We start from the raw sequence: 21,780 nt of genomic DNA on the forward strand, positions 1-21,780 counted from the left end.
TTGCAATTTAAGAGCTGACAATTCAGCACAAACTGTGCAAAGCTATGCAGTTTAGAGACAATCTGTGTATATGAAACTGTAGTTGCCTTAACTGCAGCATCTAATAGTGTGAAAGATGTTGTCTTGGTAAGCTAAACAAACCAAAGACAGAAAGAAGATGCAACTGCACTCCAAAACTGCAAGTGGAACAGACACAGAGAGAAGGGAGAACTACCTACACTGAAGAACAATACTGACACGAGAAAGAAAGAGAGGTATAAATGAACTGATCACCAGTAAACTTAGGCTGGAAGTTAAAGGTAACCTGGTAACAGATTTGCTTGGATTATGCTACGTGGTGGTGTGACAACCATTGCTACTAGGGAGTTAGTTTCCTATCATGAACTGAGAATAAGTACAATGGGTATTTCCCCCCAGCCCTTCTTTTTGTCTTATTTGTGAAGGATTTTCATTTTGGCATGTGGAGACAAAGCCAAACATATCTGAATGTCAAGACCTGCAGGCATAGTTAAGAGATGTACTATATTTTGAAAAATTACAATTAAAAAATATCCAATTTCTGATTCATATCACTGCACTGTTTGTGGCAGGCTTTGTTGAACCAAAGTATTACTTTTTTGGAGTATGATTCACTGGAAATACAAGCAGTGGATTCCAACTGTGAATTTGTTGTGAAATTCATTTCAAAACGAAAAAAGTTCTGTCTAGAATAGAATTTTTGTGCAGCTTTCTCTGTGACTATTCAGCAGCCCACACAATTACAGTTTTTGGGACACCATGCTGCCAGTCCTATTATACAGCACTGAAAGCTAATGCACCATATAACTGTAGGTTGCAACTATTAGGCTAATCAAGTGAAACATAACATTCTTAAGTCTAAAATACCTCTTATTTAGTATACTGAAGCACAAACACAATGTCTTTCCATATCCTCTGACAGAAATGTGTTAAGGAAAGTCTCAACAAGCCCTTGCAATTTCTCTCAGGAAAACGTTATTATTCTGTTACAGCATACATGCATTCCACTGGCACTCTATTCTTAACACCAAAGACTGATTTGCTGGAATTCTATCTGCCACTAACAAAGTCCCAATACTGCGCTAAACAAAAATGGATGGGAAGACTTATGACATAAAAATGATAGAAATAAAGGACAGTTTCAGCTATCAACTATCACAATGGCTTGATACAGCTTTTTGAAAAAACTTCCTAATTCAGTTCTGATTTTGGGCCCTCCACTTTATGTTTTACTTTTACATCTAACAAGGTTAACAGATGTAAATTTATCTGCGAATGATGAAAATTTATTAATTTGCAGATTGTTAATCTGCAAATAAATACCATAATACCATAAAGCTGTAGCAAGGATGACTGTGTGAACTATGGGAAAAGCAGAAGGGAAAAAGATTTGTGGTTCTGAGGAGTAACAGAAACCAAATTTGTAGCTTGCCAATGCAGGAGTCATTCAGGAGATCTTCAGATGGTGTAGTGCTAGCAGTTGTCCCACATATAGTTCTCAGAGCTATGTTTCCCCCAAGTACTTAGATGACAGCAATCTACTATGAAATCTCAGAAGTGACTGAATAAGCATGCAAAAGCTGGAACTGCAATACCATATACGTAATTATAAGATGCAGAGAGGCTACAAAAGCTTGCATGCACAAATAGAGCAAAGGTTGTGCACACGGTAAAACTGAACTGTGTCAGAAGCCAACACAGGTCTTCAAATTTACGCAGTCCTAGAGTAACTTGCTAGAGAGGATATGAGCATAAAACATTTTTATGTCTTCTGCAGACTCAAGAGTTCAAAGAATGAACTGAAGTTCAGCTTGGAGAACTGAAACACACAGGAAGCTTTAACCCAGGCATGTCAGGTTTGACATACTTTAACTCTTACAAGATTGGCACCTCATTTGAAATGAGCAACTGGGAAGTCAACCTTGCCACTGCTTCTCACTGAACAAGCCTTTCAGGTCGTCTGTTGTGCCAAAAGGAGGAGGGGAGGATAAAAGCACATAACTGTTTAGAAAAAGCACGTGGTGTCAGCAGGTACCTCTGCTTATCATCAGGAAGCCACACCAGACATGAGGAGAAGAGGCTAAGAAGAGTCAAAAGAACAAAGTTCTGAGGCAAGTTCACATCCCAATAAAAATCAGGCAACAATAGTGAAAGCTGCTGCTTTTCTGTGGAGGAGTTAGAAAGCCATCACAGGAAGTTCTACAGTTCGACAGCTGTCTCTCAGTTCTGGCTTTCTTTGCTAACAAAGAGAGAGGCTTCACCAGGAGTTAACGATTCTTTATACACTGACCATGTACTGATTATACAGTACTGATTCAAGACTGAGTTGACTGGCATATTAGAAACCCAAGCTCCAAGGGAGTGAAACAGAAATGAGTCTTGGATAGGCAAAGAGCCACGAATTTAGGAAACAGCAGAGAGCATTCTGGCCTCTGTAGGAGGTCAATACTTGCACAGGCAAGCAACTGCTGCTGGTGGTAGCAATGTTTCTCAGTGCCTCTGAAAAGAGCACTAAATTTGTTGGCCTTGAGGCTTGAACATGACTTGGTAAAGCTAGAAAAACTGATGCCTGGGAGTCTGAAATTTCAAATTTTAAACACATCCAATTGTATGTGATATTTTTACAATTTATTGTTCTGTTTGGTGAGTTATGCCAGTAAGTCAGTCTGAGAACTCTTTGTTGCCTGATTACTTTTTAATAAAAACTTTCCTCAAGAAAATTATAACGAAGAATTTGGTGATCCAAAGGGATTAATATTTTTTCATACCTAGCTGCACAGCACCAACGCTTAACTGGATGCTTCATCTGCTATGCTGGTAGTAAACTTAGAGGAGCACAAACAGAAGAAAAAAAAAATCTGCTCCAGGTCATCTGCTTTTAAATTATCTGATGTATGTTCTTGCCAGTTACATTATTATATTACACCCTATTGCCAGATTTAACTGAATAGATATTGGAAATGTTAATCTCCAAGTTTCACGTATATAGTACCAAAGTCTACTGCAAGTGACACACAAAGTGTTTTGTACTGTATGTCAGTCAAGCTCCTGCAGCCCTCCTCTAAAACTGCTCTATGAAACTGCCAGAAAAAAACCCCTGCACGTATGGGCTGCAAGTCATTAATCAGTGCTATATAGTGCACATTAAAAAAGAAACTAATTAATGGTATCCACAAAGCCATGTAACTTCTTTACACAGTCTAATTTTAACTGTTGAATTTCCTCTAGGTTCTGGCTGCACTGCAGCTGAAGCAATAGCAGTAGTTAACACCTGCTTTAACTACAATTATTCTAGCATGATTTCCAGTGTGATCAGGACGTGTTTTTCCTCCAGGAAACTCATGTTACAAAAGCAGTACTATGGACTAGCAGGATACCCTATGGGATGGCAGCCTATTACTTTTGTTTCTGCAGCTCCTGGAAAGGCAAGACAGTGCTATGCAACACACCAAGCAAGCATCGTCCTGCTCTCTGAAGCCTGCTTGGGAATTTCAAGGTTAGATGGACACCTCCTGACAAGCCAAGGTGCTCAACTGCCCAGCACGCACCACAGAATTTCACTTTTCAATCTAACCAATAGCTACCAACTAAAACCAAGTAATATTTTTGAAAACAAAAAATATAAACAGAACAGAATGGGTAGGAGGGGGAAGAGGCACTAAAAAGTGAAACACTGTCTGAGGTCGCAGCAGGTCAGCAGAGTAGTCAGCACCATCTGCATGCAGAAGGTGCTGGAAGAAATAGGATAATAAAAAGTAAGCTGTGCAGACATGCCTTGGTACACAAGTTGTAATTTAAGAGACCTACAGAATGCTATGCTTCCCATACCTAGGGATGGCTGCCTCACACCTTCCAGAGCATGATGAAGCTCTATCAACTACCTTATCCCAAAAATGAACAAGAGGCAGCACAGACCAAAACTGAAAATTAAAATGAACATCAAAATATTTTTAGTTTGCAGCATTCCAAATAAACATGTCTTATGAAAAATATCCCAGAGACTCAGGCTACGAAACTATGGAGAATGTATAGAAAAAAACTTTTTATGTTATGTTGGTATTGTGAAGCTATTTGGAATAAATTTACTGCTGACTCCTCTGGAACATTTGGATTTGAAAAGTATATGCAAGCAATTTGGGTTTAGAATTAAGCACCCTGGATGATATGAAAGCAGACAGTGGCTACCCATGAGGGCCAAGACCATGCCTGAGGCTACATGAAATTCATCTGAACAAAGGTGTTGTCCCACCAAATTATTTAGAAATCTAACATTTATAATCAGGACAAATTTAATGTGACCTACAGTCTGTTTAATTCAAATGCAGGAATTAACTGAAATAATTAAATTTCCATTATGAGTAAGAATTTTGTATGTTTCCAGAACAATAAACTGTAGGGCATTTTTTAATGAGGCAAATAATTTATTTAATGTTTCTAGAAAATAATATTAAAAGTCTGCTACTATTTGCAGTTACTATAGTAAATGCAATACATTTTCATTTAGAAAAGTAGTGTTTTCACTTCCAAGACTCCTTCCAAGACCTTTCAAGTTTCCTGACTGCAGAATAGACAGAAACGTATCTTTGTTTGCAGGCACGAGACTTTCATGAACTACAATAATGGCACATGAGTATGTCATTCTACTTCACTGAAGTGCCCCCACCCACACAGTGATATCATCTAACCTGACACCCCACAGATGTTTTTTTAAAATGTAAGGAGAAAAAAAAAAAATATATAAAAAAAGAGAGACGTGAGTTGGAATTTCCCCATGGACATAACAAAGCAGCTCACCTCTACAACAGCACACAGGTTTCTCCCTACAAAGACGGTTGATAGGAAATCAGCTTCAAATACCGGTAGTACCAGTGGCCTGTTTTCTAAATTTAGGTAGCTAGACAAGCCTGTTTGCTTCTTTCTAATTACTAAAAATGTATTTGCCCATCACACTTTGTTGTGTGCCCTGGATAAAAACATTTTTTGAAAATTGTCTGTAGGATGTAGTCGTACACTTCTATCTGGCAGTAGCTCTAAAATAGAACTCCGGCAGGTCATAACCTTTACCACCACTTAAGCTGCTTTATTTACTTATTCCCTTCTTATTTTGACCCACAAATAATTTTCAAGTTGATTTAAAAAAAGCTAGTGATTAGTAGCAGTCATAAAACAAATAATGAGCAGTGCAAAGAATGGCTTTCACTCAGTTATTGCTTCTGCTTTGCACAAAAAAATACACACATTACCTCTCAGAGAATTAAATAGACATCATTATGTTCAGTAAATTCCTTACTTCACAATGAGATTTATGCAATCTGATTAAAAATACTTTTCTTACTGCTCCAAACATGATTACATATATTTTAAAAGTATGTGTATAGTATATTAAAAAAATATAGCCCCATGCAAAAGAAAGGGCAAAGTTGGAGGAAAGTAATTATTTAAAAGCAGTCTTGAATTGAAGATACAATTACAGCATTCACAGACTTTTATGGATTCATATGATAAACCTGAAGCAACCAAAATGCCATACAACTGCTCCAATGTTATTACAGCAGATTAAAAAAAACACCCACTTACAGACAGGGGTCTAGAACCTCATTTGAGTCTAACCAAGTATGTAAAGTTTTCGACTCTGCCACTTCCTGCTATTGCTGGAAATATTCCCTCCTTTAAACAGAGATGGATTTCAAGGTACTGTACTTAATGTTGTTTTGAGAGTACATTCGGAAGAAAATGTGAACGTGTAGGCAAACTGGAAACTCTTTGGAGAGATTACCCACTTATTTAACCACATTTCCTGTTTTTTAACCCGTTTGTCCCAAGTCAGTCCTTAGACTACTGACAAAAATAGATACAAGTCTGCTATAAATAGCTTATTAGCAGGTCTTTCTTGGTAAAACTGAAAATGTTTTGATAAATTCATTGTTCTTACTAGCTCCGTACTTATTAAACTGTGATTTACATTAATATTTCCTTGAAATTCTTTTCTGCATATCTCATGGTAATTATAAAGTGCCTTAGGAATCAGAGAAGTCATTGCAAGAATTAATAGCGACCTAAAAAATAGCTACTGATAATTGAAACCTCATGACGAAAATTACTGGTAAGCTATGTGGGAAAATGCTTTTACAAAGTACAGCTCTGAAGCAAGGGAGGCCAGAACCTAATCACTAGGTTCTGAGTCAGAAACTAGCTAAGTATTTTGAGATATGAAGGCCAGAGCACTAGATCTTAGAATAAGTTGCCTTGCTCTGATTTTCAGCCATGGCACTGATGTTGATGAATGCCACTTGAAGGACTTGACACAAGTAGCCATAAAACTACTCTCTAAAGCCATCAAACACAAAGGATTTTAAGACTTACAGTACTTGTAGTTTTTGAACTATTTTAATTCAAGCAATAGAAATTATGTAATGATGTTCAAAGAACCCGAAAGTTTGTGTTTCAGACAGCTTGGAGTAGCAAGAACTCTAAAGACTGCCAATACTGTGATTAATACCTTTGTCTATTGTAAGGAGTCTATTGTAGACTGAAATTCAGTTTACAGAGAACACTAAGAGAATACTACTAGTTCTGTGTCCTTGTGTAGAGCCCAAATTAAGATGTCTTTAAAGAAGCTACTGGAGGTGTTCCAAAGTATCTGGTACTCCATCAAAACTGCCAGAAAGATCTGAAGGACAGCTGAAGAAGTCTGAAATCCAAACACTTGCTGCTTTCTGATCCTTACTACACTGCTTCTTGGGATAGAATATCATCTGCTTTATCACTAAGAAGATATGGAGAAAAAAACTGTAAAGGCCAAAGACTGTAAAAGGACATGTGAAGCTTGACAGTGCTTTACTTGGTAAGAAGAGACATTCGCTAGCATCTTATTTCAAAAGACGTGCATGTAACTGAAGGCCAGTTTGATCTGTGTTTGATCAGGCGAATTTTCTTTTTAGATGCATTTACTTTCGTTTGTTCCATCAAGCACAGTAACAAAGCGAAAAGGGCCTTTTACCAACTCAGACCTGAAAATTATGAGAAAAGGATGCTGCACACCATACTGAGAATTGAAACAATAAAACTCTCAAATTATTTCTATTATTGCAGAATAAGGCAAGTTTCAACCCGTTAATCTGGTAACAAGAAATGTAAATAGCAGAAGAAAACAATTAAAACCCTCTAAACCAAACAAAAAACCTATGCGCTAGAGTAAAAAAAGACCTACTTCACAGCTTATAGCCATCCATACCTCTTCACGTAAGCATACACAAGTATTGGCTCACTCAAATCACATGTAAAGAACTGCATTTGTGACCCTCACCTGAGCCCAGTACTTAAGATATATGACCCATAGAGACTCGTCTTTATGTTGCTCTCATTTAAGTATTAAAAACATTGTGGGGCACAGATACAGCACTAAACAGTGCTCTACATGCAGTTGCCTCATCAACATGTGGCTGTAACCCATAAATGCAGTCTCAAGACAGCATAAGAATACAAACACTTCACAGCCAAGTTGCGCCCTACAGATTTAGCAGCACTTAAGAAAATCTTAATGTTTCTACTTCAGCATTAACAGTGCTGGGGCTGTTAGATCTTTGGGGTTTTTTTTTGCTAAATTTAAGTGACTATATGTGATTGACTTAGGAAACCCAACAGTATCAAATAATCACAACTATCAGATATTTAAAGTAGCTGGTTTGAGGTAGATGAAAAAAAGAATTGCGTTATGAGAAAAGACATTTCACAAAACTACAACATAATGGGTTTTTTTTTGGATAGTATATATTGTTCTTCCTGAGTGCGAAAGAAAGGTTCTGAAGAATGAAATTTATGTGTGAGATTCTTAGACATAACAAACACTCGTTGATGTGAAAATTAATACATCTAAGGATGTATTATTACCTTAATTTTTTCTACCAGCAATCCATTAGCTGTAGGATGGCTCCCTAAACAAACACTGCTAATTTTCCTGAAGGAAAATTTTTAACAAATTCTCCCCTTCTGTCCCCCATAATTTACAGCATATAATTGTCATAGCATCACCTATATAAATTCTATTATCACTAGATCTCTATTATAAGAACAATTTTAATGCTGAAGGTTTTTCTTTTGATAAAGCAGGGTGTGTTAATAACCAACATGAAAGATGCTGAAAAATCAATAGGGAACACATCCCTGGTCTGAGTAGGTTTCAACCAATTTTAGCAGTTTGTAAGGCAGGATTGAGATCTTTCTGTGTATACCCAGAAGTCTGGCAGAGTGGGCACTTCACAGCTATTTTCTGGCCACAGAACATTCTGAAGTTGCCAGTATCTGTGAGCAAGAAAAACACTGAAGCAAAACATAATATTGCGTGTAAGAAGGGACAGAGTGATTAGTGTGTATATATATTTATATTTGATATATTGGATATATTAAAAAAAAAAGTCTTCTGCATCAACAGTTTTCTCACAAAATAAACTTTGACCATGCTAACCAAGAAACTGCTCTGCTCCTTAAAAGCTCTCTCTGTGTTTTGTTTTGGTCCCTCCTTCCCCACCCCAGATTTAAGAAAAAATAGAGAAACTGCAGAACAGACAAGTTGGTGGGTGGTGGATACTAAGAGTATCATCATCTTGTAAACCTATACCAATGTTCTTCCAAAGCCTGGTACTCACATTTTCTCCAGAACTGTAGCCTGTTTGTTATTTACCTGAAGCATTTTCTAAATTCTTCACAAGTGAGCCACTTAGGAAAAAGGAAAACAATTGTACAGCTTTACTTCACAATTTTGACATAGTCTTCCAAAAGCCTGAGTGTGATAATGTATCATATTTGGTGGTTCTTGCCAATCCAAGACATGTCTCACTGTACAGACGTGGCAGTCACACACCTAGTGGTGTCAGCAGGGATTGGAGTCAGCAACACAGACCTACCTCTTCACACTGCCCCCAGATATCCAAATACAGGAGGCAAGAAGCATCAATTCGAAAAGATGTGTTTCACAGATAAAAGAGGGTAGCTAGATGCACCATAAAGATACAGAATGACCAATACCGTGGCAAAAGCAAGCCACATCTTTAATTGTAAGGTATACTAAAAATCAACATCTCTATCAAAACTGAGAATAGTTGAATCAAAAAAATGTCAAGCAATATTTCTTTCCATTAACACAAACCAGGCATAGTCTACAAGAATACTCATTTCTTTCAAACACCCTGAAGGTGTCCTTTCATGATTTTGTAAAACCTAAAATTATTAAAACCTTTCAAAACACAGACTCACTCAGGAAACTGTGTGTTCTTCTCATAATTCTTGAAGTCACTGGTACCTTTAATAATAGCCTGTCATATGCAAAATGACAGCAATTTCATAAACGAAGAATGGGCTTAGCAGTATACTATGTTTATGAATTTACTTCAGTTGTCACTCAAATATTATTATTATAAGAAATGAGAAAACTGAAGCCAACGAATCCAAAAGAGACCAATTTCATAAAAAAATAAAATAATTTGCAACAATACAGACACTAATAATTTTAGTTTTCAGTTATGTCCTGCCATCTGTCTAGCCTTCAAGCTGCATAAAAAAAACCTTAGTCACCAGTGAAACACGACCTGCATTTATTATAGTGACTTAAGACGGGTACACTTTGGTAAGTAAAAGAAAAGGCAAACCTGGTAAAAGGAAGTATAGTATGAACTTTAAAGATTTTTTTTTTCCAAGTAAGAAACTTTAAAAGTAGTGTTTTGAGCAAAAAGATTCCTAGCAGCAATACAATACATAATTTTCCTGTCTTTTAGAGTGTAACTCTGTTAGTACAATTAATGATCTTTTTAAATGTTGCTATTTTATTGAATTGTATCAGAAGTACAATGGTCACAAGCAGGCAGCACAGATAGAATATAAAACAACTAATACTTTCGGAACACGATACTGCAAAGGTCTGTGCATGTTCTTAACCCAAAAAATCCAAGGAGTCAGCCACACACGGAAAGAAACTACAGCACTGGCTGTTAGTATTTTTACATACTTTCTTCTAAATGGTTTTGTGTACCATTTGTTGATACACAGAATTTTTATTTGTCCGTAGTAATTAAATTCAGCAAACTGGCAACCAACTCAAAGCCATGGTATTAGCTTACAAGCAACCACTAATAGGTAGCAGTATTTGTAGGCACTGTGGAAGTACTGAGTCATGGGAAAGATCTGCTCAAAGAAAGGGACCTTGATTACAGATGCAGTGGATTCTTTGAAAGATGTAGCAGAGGTCATGCTCTGCTTCATTTCTCCAAATTCATTTCTCTATGGCAAAATCTAAGGGGTCTTTTTGTTGTTCCCTACTTGGCAACTTGCAGTGACCTTGAAGAGGTAGCCATCATTTTGATTTTCAGACAGTCCTTATTTCTACCAATGTACATTATTTAAATCTGAATCATGTACCGCAGTCAAATGCATGTAGATCAGCAAACCAGTAATAATTACTCACAAAACTATACCTTAAATTTATGGCAAAAAAATGACAAACTGAATTTCATGTAGAATTTTATTTATCTGTCTGTCTAAATTATGAGTGAGCTAGAACCGGACCACAACAGCTTTTAAAGATGTTACTGCAGTAAATGCCAAAACAACAACAACAACAACCAAAAAAAGTCAAAACCAACAACCTTAGTGCCTTATATTCTGCCAGGAAAAGCAAAAAATGAGGTAAAAACTGCTGTGAGGCACATACAGTATTCAGTGAGAATGCATATTTATCCTATTTATTAGAGTGAAGGTGAGACACTAACTTAGTGCGTTACTGTTTCACAGTTTTTCATTTCCAAGTTTCTCTGAATCCCTACAGCATTTTGAAACAGGCATGGGTTTAAAATGGCGAAATGTCTTTGCATGACCTGAAAAATAGATCCTTAAAATGTGTTCAAGTCCAAAATTAACATTTGGAAGCTATCTGGACACTGGAGTGACCCACAATAACTGGAAAGTTTAAGATTTTTCACAGTTCAAAGTAAAGGCTTTTAATAATTTTTGAATCACTTCAACCACTGAACAAGTCCAACACTATAATTTCACCCACACATCAATAAAGTTTAAGTGTTTCATTAAATTTAAATTGCTATTTGTCGTGTAAAGAAATTTTAAGCTAATGAAATGCTTTTTATTACAATGGATCTGCTGTACTGTTAGGAGCCTATCATATTTTCCCACTTAAAAAGTAAGAGTTCAAGGGCTTGATAACTTGGCTACAGAGAGAATATGCTCCAGGCTAAATTTTGTATAGAATTTTTGCATAGAAAGCTGAGACTTTTTGTTACACTAAAATTTTCAACTTAAAACCAAGCACACAACCCTTTGTAGAAATGGTTACTGAAGCACCAAGCAGATAGCTGTCTTCCCCACTTCGCTGGTTTTTCTGTTCAGTGGCAAGCTACATCTTGGAGACTGTATTTTCATCAGTGTTTTTAAAACGTTAATAACTGCAGCATCCTTAACCACTGCACATATTCAAGGATTAGAAAATAATTTTGATCATTCCTCTTTCACCTTGAATTCAGTATCATTTATGCTTGACCATAAACCCCTTATGCAATGCTTCAAGAAATAACCAGAATATGAACTGACCAGTGAGATTATTAAGGGTCTCAAGGCTTTTGGACTTCCTCTCCTGAGCTTGTCTGCAGCAAAACCCAGGTATTTTAAGATGATTCTCTACGTCTGCACAAGTGGTGCAGGAAGGACCATAACACTGTATTTTCTACAGCCCTTGAAGAATCCCCACCACAAGCAACTCTATCAGTGATGAATACACAGTTATGGATTGTTTCTAACTAGCACTACTATGCTAAAGCATAACAAGAGAAAAGTATTCTCTAAGCACACAGGAATCGTACAGGCAGTTTTTTGCAGACAAGTGGCTATTTTGATGCAGTTGAGTTTACTGAGACCAACAGCAAAGTTCTAACTTGGGACTTTCTATTTAAATATTACACACAAAACTCCAATCCTTTGTAATTTGAGCTAGAGGACTACAACTTAGCTTCAAACAGCATCTGACAAGCCTCTACTACAGATCAGCCATTATCAGTCATGATCTATAAAAATCTTTGAATGCCATACTGGAGGCAAGTATGGTACAACTTCCTACAACCTGCTGACAAACAAAAGAGACTTTGGAGTTGTCAGACACTGCTGTACGTAAAGCCTCTATACAGTTGCAATAACTACCATCTCATCTAGGTATTAAAGTGACCTCTAATACTGTCAGTTAGAAAGCATACACGAACAGACAGTTCTCAAGCTATAAGATGACTACGATACAGTCTTACCAAGAAATTGCAGCAACATTTTATAGATAGAAGGCTTTTGTGTTCATGCTCTTCCCATCCCTCAAGCAATATAAATGAAGCCTGGTCTAGGTCTTCAAAGTTTTCAGATGAGAAAGATTTTTAGAAACAGAAATGACACAAATTATTGCAGGAAGAAGTCCGAAAAGTAAAGCCAAAGAGAAAATGGATGGGATAGGGATGACAGTCTAGTAGACAGCTACTGGTATGCTTAATAGCCAAAAACAATATAAAATGGGACTGAGTGAAGGCAGACACGTGCAAAACAAGAGGAAGCATGAGAAATAAAAAAGTTGCAGATGAACATACTTTACACTTGCATATGTGAACTCTAGAGTCTGCTGAGACCAGCCAAGAAACTCTATGCAAAATTCCAGGAGAAAATCCTGTATGCAAGAAGTAAGCATAAGCACAAGAAGATATCTAAAAGTCTACATGCAAGTGCCACTCAGTGTGTGGCAGATAGGGACCAGAAAATGCAGCGCCTCTTCAGGACAGTTTCTGCTGTGATTTCTGTAACAGAAATTAAAGATAACCAGTCAAGCAGAAACTATAGGAAGCTGAAGAAACAGCTCCTTCTCTTGTTCTCATCTTTTGCAACCTTTTTTTTTTCCTGTTACCAGGCACAGAAAGGGTAAAATGTCCATTCAATTTCACTAGCTAGAACGATCCTTAATATTTATAATTCAGACACTAACATAATGTGTTAAAGAAATCATATTGTTGCAGAAGTGAAAAATACAATGAAACCTGAATGTCTGAAAGTGAAATTGATGAAAATCTGAGGTTAAAATGAAGTTACATGAATGAAACATGCAGTGAAACTTGTGCTTATATTTCAAGCAGGAAATCAATTTATTTTTACAAAATTAATTGAAAGGCTACAGCAAGTCAACCCCTAACTTTGAAATTTTAGTACGATTCAACTCTGTGAAGAACTGTATGTAGTAAATCAAATGCAAGAACTGCATTCGTGCAACACATGGATTCTTATATTTGGCAGTTAAGCAGGTTATTTAAGGATGTTGAATTCAACTCATCCTAATAAAAATTTGATTGTTGCCAAAGAACATAGTTATTATTTCCTTACTATAATGGCAAAATATCAATTTACCAATGTATGTTGGAAAATGGTTTGAATGAAATGAAAATGAAAAAAGAAAGCATATTTTAACTGGAATACTTGAAGAGGACTGTGTAGAAGATCGCTCTGGTGTTCTAAACGAAGTTATAATACACCAGCACAGATACAAAGCTGTTTCTTCAAGTGCTGATCCTCTTTTGTGTAGTCCTGGGAGGAGTGGGGTAGGGGGAAAGGAAAAAAAAGCCACAACAAAACAAACACCCTTTCCTCTTCCCCTCCCAACTTTGTGGCTACAAAAAGTTCCCTTTTCAGTAGCTGAAGTTACTCTCACGAATGCTGACACCCCAATGCACTCTAAACTGCAACCTGAGAAACACAGCAAAAAAATGAAATACAATGGCACATGATGCAAGAATGCGCAGGTTGCAAGGTAACTCTGAAGCCATCCAGTTGAAGTGTTAGAAGAAATCTAAAGAGTTAGAGATTTCAAACCAAACTATTTTGCAACTTTACTTCAATCAAAAAGTAACTGCCTATTTCTCAACACCCCCCCCACCTGAACAAAAAAACCCCCACAAAACAACAACAAAAAAATTCTACTATACCCAAATGTTTTTAAGATGTAAATGCACTTGTCATCTTTCATGTAAGCAGGGTACTGGTGCCCCAAATTAAACAAAATAAGAAAAGTTAGGGTTGACAAGTATGTCACTGTGTAACTACAAATTAAATGTGCCTTTTGATATTTCAATTTTAACTGTTGAGTACCTTTTCATCAGGCTATTGCCATTAGAAGTGTTTTATTAGATTTTTAGATTAGACAAATAACAGATAAGAAATGTGACAAGTATATAAAATTTGATTTAGCAGATTTGACGCACTTAAATCTTTTACTGTAAGAGTGGCATTTGATGCATTTGAAACGTTCCAAACAATGCTCCCTTAACATGCCAAACAGCAAAAAATTCAGATTTAAGTCTACTATATTCAACTTATGCCAAGTACAGAATGATTATCTAAAAAACCACAATCAACTTTCAGCAGAAAGTGTGAAATCACCTGAAACTTTCAATGCAATGTGAATACAAAATCCCCCCAAACCACCCAATATCTGACACCTTCAGTGAAACACAGAATATACATATTTTAGAAAGATTATTAGACTAGCACCTGCACCCCTCTATACCATGAGCTTTGAGTGAATGCTGGCTAAACTGTACAGCAGCCAGCATTTCAAAAGTAAGTCATGAAAAGTGATGACCATATCTGAAATCCTCAGGAAAATAAATGAACACCCACTTTTTGTGTGGATTTCTTTTGTATGGTCAAGAAATCCACACTTAATAATATCAATTTTATGTAGTTTTTGTATATGTTAACAAATAAAATACAGGAAACTTGACACATTCTTAAAAATAACTTGACATCTGCATGCAAAATCTTAATCTAAAAGACAGAATGCCTACATACAACTACTTCTGCTTGTATTGTACAAACTTCAATACACAGAAATCTTTTAATCCAAATTTAGAGTAACACAACCAAGTCATCAATTCTCCAAAAGCTTATTGGCATGGAATGTAGAAGAGCTCACAGACTAATTTTGTCAGATGATCAAGACAAGCATATATGCACTTAAAATAGAACGTTAATAAACCCAGTAAAAAGTAACCTACTACAAAAGAAAGAACAGAAACAACCTTGTATGCTGAACTGATTGATCAGTTTACACAAAAAAATGCTGTAAACTCATACTCAGCAACTGACTGTTTCCCACTATTCCTTTCATCTCTTAATTCTGTTAATACCACAGATTAAATTAGAATGTTTCAAACAAGCAAAAAGAACCAAACTAGATTTCATTGTTTCTACATGTTAGTAAGAAGTCTTTGTTGTAAAGACTCAGAAGCCAACACTGAAATTAAAATGAAAATTTAAATGAAAGTTATTTATTAACAATAAAACTAATTAAGTTAATAATACTTCTAACACCAGCAGTCACACCTGAGATCAAAATAAATGGGCAAATGTATAATTACATTGTGTGCAAGTTCTGACATTCAGAGCTTTCATACTGAAAAAAGCACGTATGTTGAAAAACTAAACAGTAAAAGTTTTAGCACATAGACTAAATTAAAATTTGCCCCATGCAAACAATTTGCCCTTCCTTATATTTAACACTGTAACAAAAAACATATGTATAAATAAATATCTGATAGTTACAGGACATTTTCTTAAGAGAGCATGCCATATGCTTTTTCCACACTGACAGAAACACGATACAAAACTTTACTATTACTTATTTTCCAAAGCTTGCTCAAAAAGGCTTCTTAATTTCATTCTAATTCCTTCTTCAGAAATGTTCATTTATTACAGTTCTTATTCTTCTGTTTTCCCTTCTATTTCCCCATGAATTATATGATGCAAGGAAATACTGTCCTTGGTACTTACAGGCAGATGACTCTAAAGTCCTCTTAGACTTTGTCAAGTTTTTGGGTAATATTTGTCTGAATATTCTATACATTACAAGACTTTAGGTAATCAAATTAAACATGAATGTTCAAACTGACAGGAGTCAAAGAATGCATTTTAAAGATAAAACCAAAACTGCTCGAGTTATTAACCTGACATAGAAAAGACTGTGGACAGAATCCTGCCTCCACTTTTCTCCCCTCCCAGATTATGCTTCACTTGCTTCTCAAAACCTGTAACAGCTGAGTACAGATTTTTGCCTGTAAGAGCTCCACGTAATACAAACCCCAGTTTTATCTCCCAAACAGCCTACATTTCATGAAATAAGTCAAGTGTACCCATGTGGGAAAAGAATATTCAAAGACTGGATTATACTTGATTGCCTTTGTGTAGTTTTTTCTGTACATAACTTTTACTGACATAGAAAAGAAAGCAAACAAAAAAGCAGAAAATTCACCTACTGCACTGGTTTATATGGCTCAACAGAATTAGCATACATACATGTAAATTCGGTACAGCGGATTTATATGTATTTGAGTCATGTGGCATATGTTGTAAACCTTGACTTTTGTAGCCTCAGTTCTAAAAAGGAAACAACACTGATAGCACTGGCAAGGTAAAACACTCAGGCCATTGTGTTTCTCAGTGGTACTGAGAAAAAACATATACACACACATGATATATATAGCATGCGGCACTGCCTGTAGTGTTACGGTCAGTTTACAGTAATATGTTCATAACTTCTGGCAGCTGTGCAAAAAAAAAAAGTAATCAGTAACATTAGCAGGATGTCATCCCTAGAGGATGAAAGTGCAAGATTGAGGGCATTTCTTTGATTACACTGCAGCTTCTGGTAAGCTCACTGATCTACTGAGTACCAGACTTCTCTGCCTTTTAATTTGCACTTCAGGTCTGTCTCATTTGTATAAATCCCTTACAATCCATTTCCGTGTTAACTCTATCCCTAAATGCTACCCTAATGTATGTTTCTAGCTTGCTCTTCCAGTCCTGGTTTCCTCTCTTTGGCCACTTTTGTTCCTTGCTTGATACCAGTCTTCATCACAGACTTTAAATTCCAGTCTGGTCTCTCCCTTGCAGCTACCTTAATTTCTACCAGCACTGGTATGCTGTCCATGAACAATTCCATCTATCCAAAAGCATTATCTTCCTGATAGTCCAGATAAGGTGCTCTCTGCATTTTATTCAGACTTCCAGCTTCTTCATTCTGATCGGTAACATTCCTTTCTTTTTCTAGAAAGGAATACTTGCTAGTGCTTTACTGGTACAATTGTTCAGAAACAGTTGCATTCTTGAAGCTCTGGGCTGGACTAGCAACACGGAAAATTCATTATCATAAAATTCTTAATGTTATTTCTAGCCAATTCCCCAATACTTTCACACCTACATTTTTCAAAAATGTTGTTTGCAAAAGATATATCCATGGCATCACCATGCCCAACTATGGATAAATTTTAAATTGCCAGATAAAATGTTTCAAAGTCTCAGACTGCATCAGAGAAATTATCTGCCTTTTACCTTATCTTTTAAATATTAGCAAATTGATGCCTTTGTCCTCTTCTTTCAGAGCACCCTCTCTTTGTCAAAATTTGGCTTTTTTACTACTGCTAGTACTATTGAAAGCTAATGCAGAAGCACCATACAAAAACACCTGCAGGCCAGGCTTTTACATCTTGACAATTAGCCATAGCTCTACCTACTGTGGAACAGAGTAACTTTAATTATGCAACACAACACGTCACTGATAGTAACAGTCAGGAACACAGCTGATGCCTATATGCTTTGCCTTGCCAATATCATCAACGTTTTTACTTTTTAAAAATTAAGGCTACCAAAGTCAAGATATAAACCAGGCAAATTGCTCAAAAAGAAATCCATTCTTCAGTAATGTTTATAGTTTCTACTATACAACTGATCATTTGTCCCCCTCAACAAATCAATGTGTCGATCTTTAATAAATCTTTGAGTGAACTGTGCCTTTGACTCAGTATGTCCCGCTCCAAGTCATCTGTTTAATAAGGTAGACACTTTACATGCTGTACTTGGAGATAAGCTGTAAAGTAAAGCTCTGTTTGTTTCAGGGTTTTCTAAGAGCAAAATGAAAAGGCAGTATGCATACTGCAGTACTAACTGCATCTTTTAAATTACAAAAAGGTCTGTTTTCTCAACTATAATCTTGCTGCACAGTTCAATGATGTTTGTGAATACTAGTTTATTGGACAAGAAAAATTAATCATATGCCATATGCCTGCTGGATGGTGTGGGTTTGTTTTGTTTTGGGTTTTTTTAATTGAATATTGCCCCAAGAAAAAGTGTTTGGGTGCTGGGGTTTTTTTTGGTTTGTTTGTTTTCCTTTTTTTTTTTTTTTTTTTTTTTTTTTACAATAAAGCTCATCTACCTCCTCCAAGAGAGAGGTTTTCCCAGTCACTTACTAATTTTATCTTTAAGAGCACCAAGTATTTTCAGCATCAAGTAACCATCATTATAAGCTGACAAACTGAAAGTACCCAAAGTTACACTCTGTCCTGGATTCAGCTGGGACAGAGTTATTTTTCTTCCTAGTAGCTGGTACAGTGCTGTGTTTTGAATTTAGGATGAGAATAACATTGATTAAACACTGATATTTTAATTGTTGTTGAGTAGTGCTTACAATAAATTAAGTAACCCTGACAGAAAAGAGGCTGGGGGGCACAAGATGCTGGGAGGTGATACAGCCAGCACAGCTGACCCAAACTGGACAAAGGGATATTCCGTACTATATAATCCTTAGCATATGACCATCATAATCATAAATTAGGGGAAAGGTGGCCAGGGCACCCCTGCTCAGGAACAAGCTGGGCATCAGTTGGTTGGTAGTGAGCAATTACTTTTCATTTGCATCACCTTGTTGTTATTTTTTTTTGTTGTTGTGTTTTTGGTTGGTTGGTTGTTTTGGGGGGGTTATCTCTCTTTTTTTAAATTTTACTATTCACAACAATTTTCATTATTATTATTTTTATTTCAGTTATTAAACTGTTTTTATCTCAACCCATGGGTTTTCTTATATTTACCCTTCCACATCTCTGCCCATGTTACAGGGATGATCCAGGTGAGAGCAAATGGTGTGATGCTTAGCTGCTGGCTGGTGTTAAACAATATTCTTTCATATCAATAGTCAACAGGGTATATTTGACAGAATTTATCCATCAGAAGGAGAGTTCATTAAGGTGTAGGAGCATGGAAGAAGGGACTACATGTTCCTTTTCAACATGTCAAGCTTGGAGATTAACAAAAAAACCCCACCGAACCCACAAACAACTTTTTTTTACTGCTTCATATTAGCACCTCTTAGGCCACCACCATATGTTAACCCAGAAGGAGTTTCTAGTACTCACCATCTTCACTTTGATTTTTGCGAAAAAGTTGCAGAGAAAGTATGAAAAACCAACAGTAAGTTGGGCAAGCAGGAGGCTAGAGCACACCTCTAACAGAAACTCAACATTCCTTTTAAACAAAATACTACAGAATAATCCCAAAGGTAATGCAAGTCTAGTAAATAGATCTCAAAGCACTAGATCAAGAAATGAACATATAAAGAAGCTGACACAACAACTTATTTCTCTTTGTCAGCTGGTAGGAATGCAGACATGCCAAGCAAAACCGTACTCCAAACATGATGAGAAGTTACGTATTATCCAGATATAAATTTGAATGTGCAAGACTAAAATCTATGTCATTTCTGCTATAAACTGTATATATATTCTAAGCACAAAAGTAGTAACAAGAGATAGAAGAGATACTTCTCTAAAGTAATAAACCCCAAGACCTGTGTTTTTAAGGCCCTGCAAGCAAACACCACAGCTCTTGATACACAGATTACAAGTGTGCTTCTTGTTTCACAACCTTTAGATCAAATCAGATCAAATTTTGAACTACCACAAAATTTCTGCTAAGCTTAACACATACAACTCCATGCAACAATCAAAATAAGGAAGTACAAATTGTCATGTCAATCATTTATGAAAAATTAATATAAGATCATTCAAAATGCTGTGTACTACGTTACTGCAACTAATTTCTATTCAATATTAACCAGGCATTCATGTGAGAAGTGATTTAGATCTGTAAATTTTGACTAAAACAAATTAGATGTTCAAAGGTCCTAAATGTTAAGTGTGCACAGTATTCAGTACTTGAAAAAAGGAAAGGCTCATTTATATTATGCTTGTTTAAAACAGAGGCTCTTAAAGCACCTAAATAGTGACCAACATCTCAGTCATTCTGAATACCTTATAGCTGCCCTTCTTTGATCATTTAACATTCTTTGCTGAACTACTGTTATAGCATGAATTTTCTTATAATTTTACCTTTTCAGAACTATAATTACATCTATTACAAAAGTAGCCAGATTCTCTGGAAAAAATCCCAAACAAATCTCAATGAATTTCATAAGAAAATAGCAAAGATGTCTTTTATAATTCTTTCTATTATATACAAGCAATGAAGCAAAATAATCACAAAAAACAAGCATTAAAAAGATTATCAATGATGAAAGCTGCTTTAATCATTTGAGGGTTTTTGAAAAATGATTTAGGAATTAAGTAAAATCTGTGAGAAAGAACTTATAATGAGAACTTGTCAAAAGCTAAAAACACAGACTACAAAAAAGTTTTTAATGGTAAAGTATACTTCAGCTCCTATCAATCACTGTTACAGTAATTTCAGAATTTAATAAATAGATTTTTACCTGCTGGAACAAGACAATCTTTCCAATCAAAATATCCTGCATAAATGCCAGGTTCTAATGACCCAACTATAGGATCTGCCTTGAATTCAATGTACATTTCGAACAGTCTTTGATCCAGCTCTTTCAAGGATTCCATACTAACCTAAAAAAGCGGGGGGGTGGGGGGTGGGAGAAAAAAAAAGGAAGAGATAAAACATAATAAATGCTCATTAACTACAAGAATTAAGTCATGTACCCAAAAAATTTACCTTGTATCATTTTTAATTTTTGATAAAGAGCAGCGATTACTTACACTTTTCTTAATTACATATATGAAAACCTAGCAACTTTCATATTATCTGTCCATCTTACCCAACATATATATTTTTTTTTCTTACTGTGCTCAGCAGCAGACATTTTTTGGGAAAGTCCAAGGAATGCCAAAGCAGGAAGATCACTCTAATTGTCTAATAGCATGATATTTTTCCCCCTGCATATCAGGAGGTCTCGATCTTGCACCAAGCAAACAATGAATTTTGTCAATGCTTTAAAACGTGCCCATAATAATTTCCAATCTAACACATGAAAATTTTCATATAATACTTCAGATATAACAATTGTAATTTTTCAACTTCTCAATACCTATCTGCTCTATATTTAACAGGCACACAGATTTATTTAGGAGTCTCTGCCTTCTGAAACAGTGTATGTGAACTTCCTTTCTTTATTTCAAAGCACCTTGGTACAGCAGCTGCATAGGGTCAGCTTACCAACATCTGCCAAAGGCTTCTCTTTTAACAGCTCTTTATGCAGCTTTTAGTAATTCACACAACTTAGACACACTGAAAGCTAAAGAGATAGGCATAGTTCGTTCATTGTTTCGGAAACTTTAAATCTTATACAAGATTTTCTTATAACCCCTGTATAGGTAAAGGGGGTATAGGTACCTTACAGCTTCTAAAACAATTCTGGAATGCAATGCATATCATAAAACATTAAAGTAGAAATTCAGTATCCTAGGATGCTAATGGATGCTAAATGCAAATAAAATGTGGAAAATATCACGTGATTTCTACTTAAATGTATTTAGAACAGCTTAAGTGATAGAAAAGTAAAGATTTTAAACTACTTCTCATTTTCTGCAATCATCAGGGAAAAAAGCATATATG

At 35.9% G+C, this 21,780-nt stretch overlaps 1 protein-coding gene across 1 annotated transcript in view; it reads right to left on the reverse strand.

The window, feature by feature from the left end:
• EXOC2 (exocyst complex component 2) overlaps positions 1-21,780 on the reverse strand; it is a 125,936-nt gene that overhangs the window by 14,426 nt on the left and 89,730 nt on the right. Inside the window, exon 23 of the mRNA XM_065667465.1 lies at positions 20,633-20,774. Within this exon, the coding sequence (XP_065523537.1) occupies positions 20,633-20,774 (142 nt within the window). The remainder of the gene's footprint in view (positions 1-20,632; positions 20,775-21,780) is intronic.

Source organism: Lathamus discolor, chromosome 2 (genome assembly GCF_037157495.1).
Source record: "Lathamus discolor isolate bLatDis1 chromosome 2, bLatDis1.hap1, whole genome shotgun sequence".
Taxonomy (NCBI): Eukaryota; Metazoa; Chordata; class Aves; order Psittaciformes; family Psittacidae; genus Lathamus; species Lathamus discolor.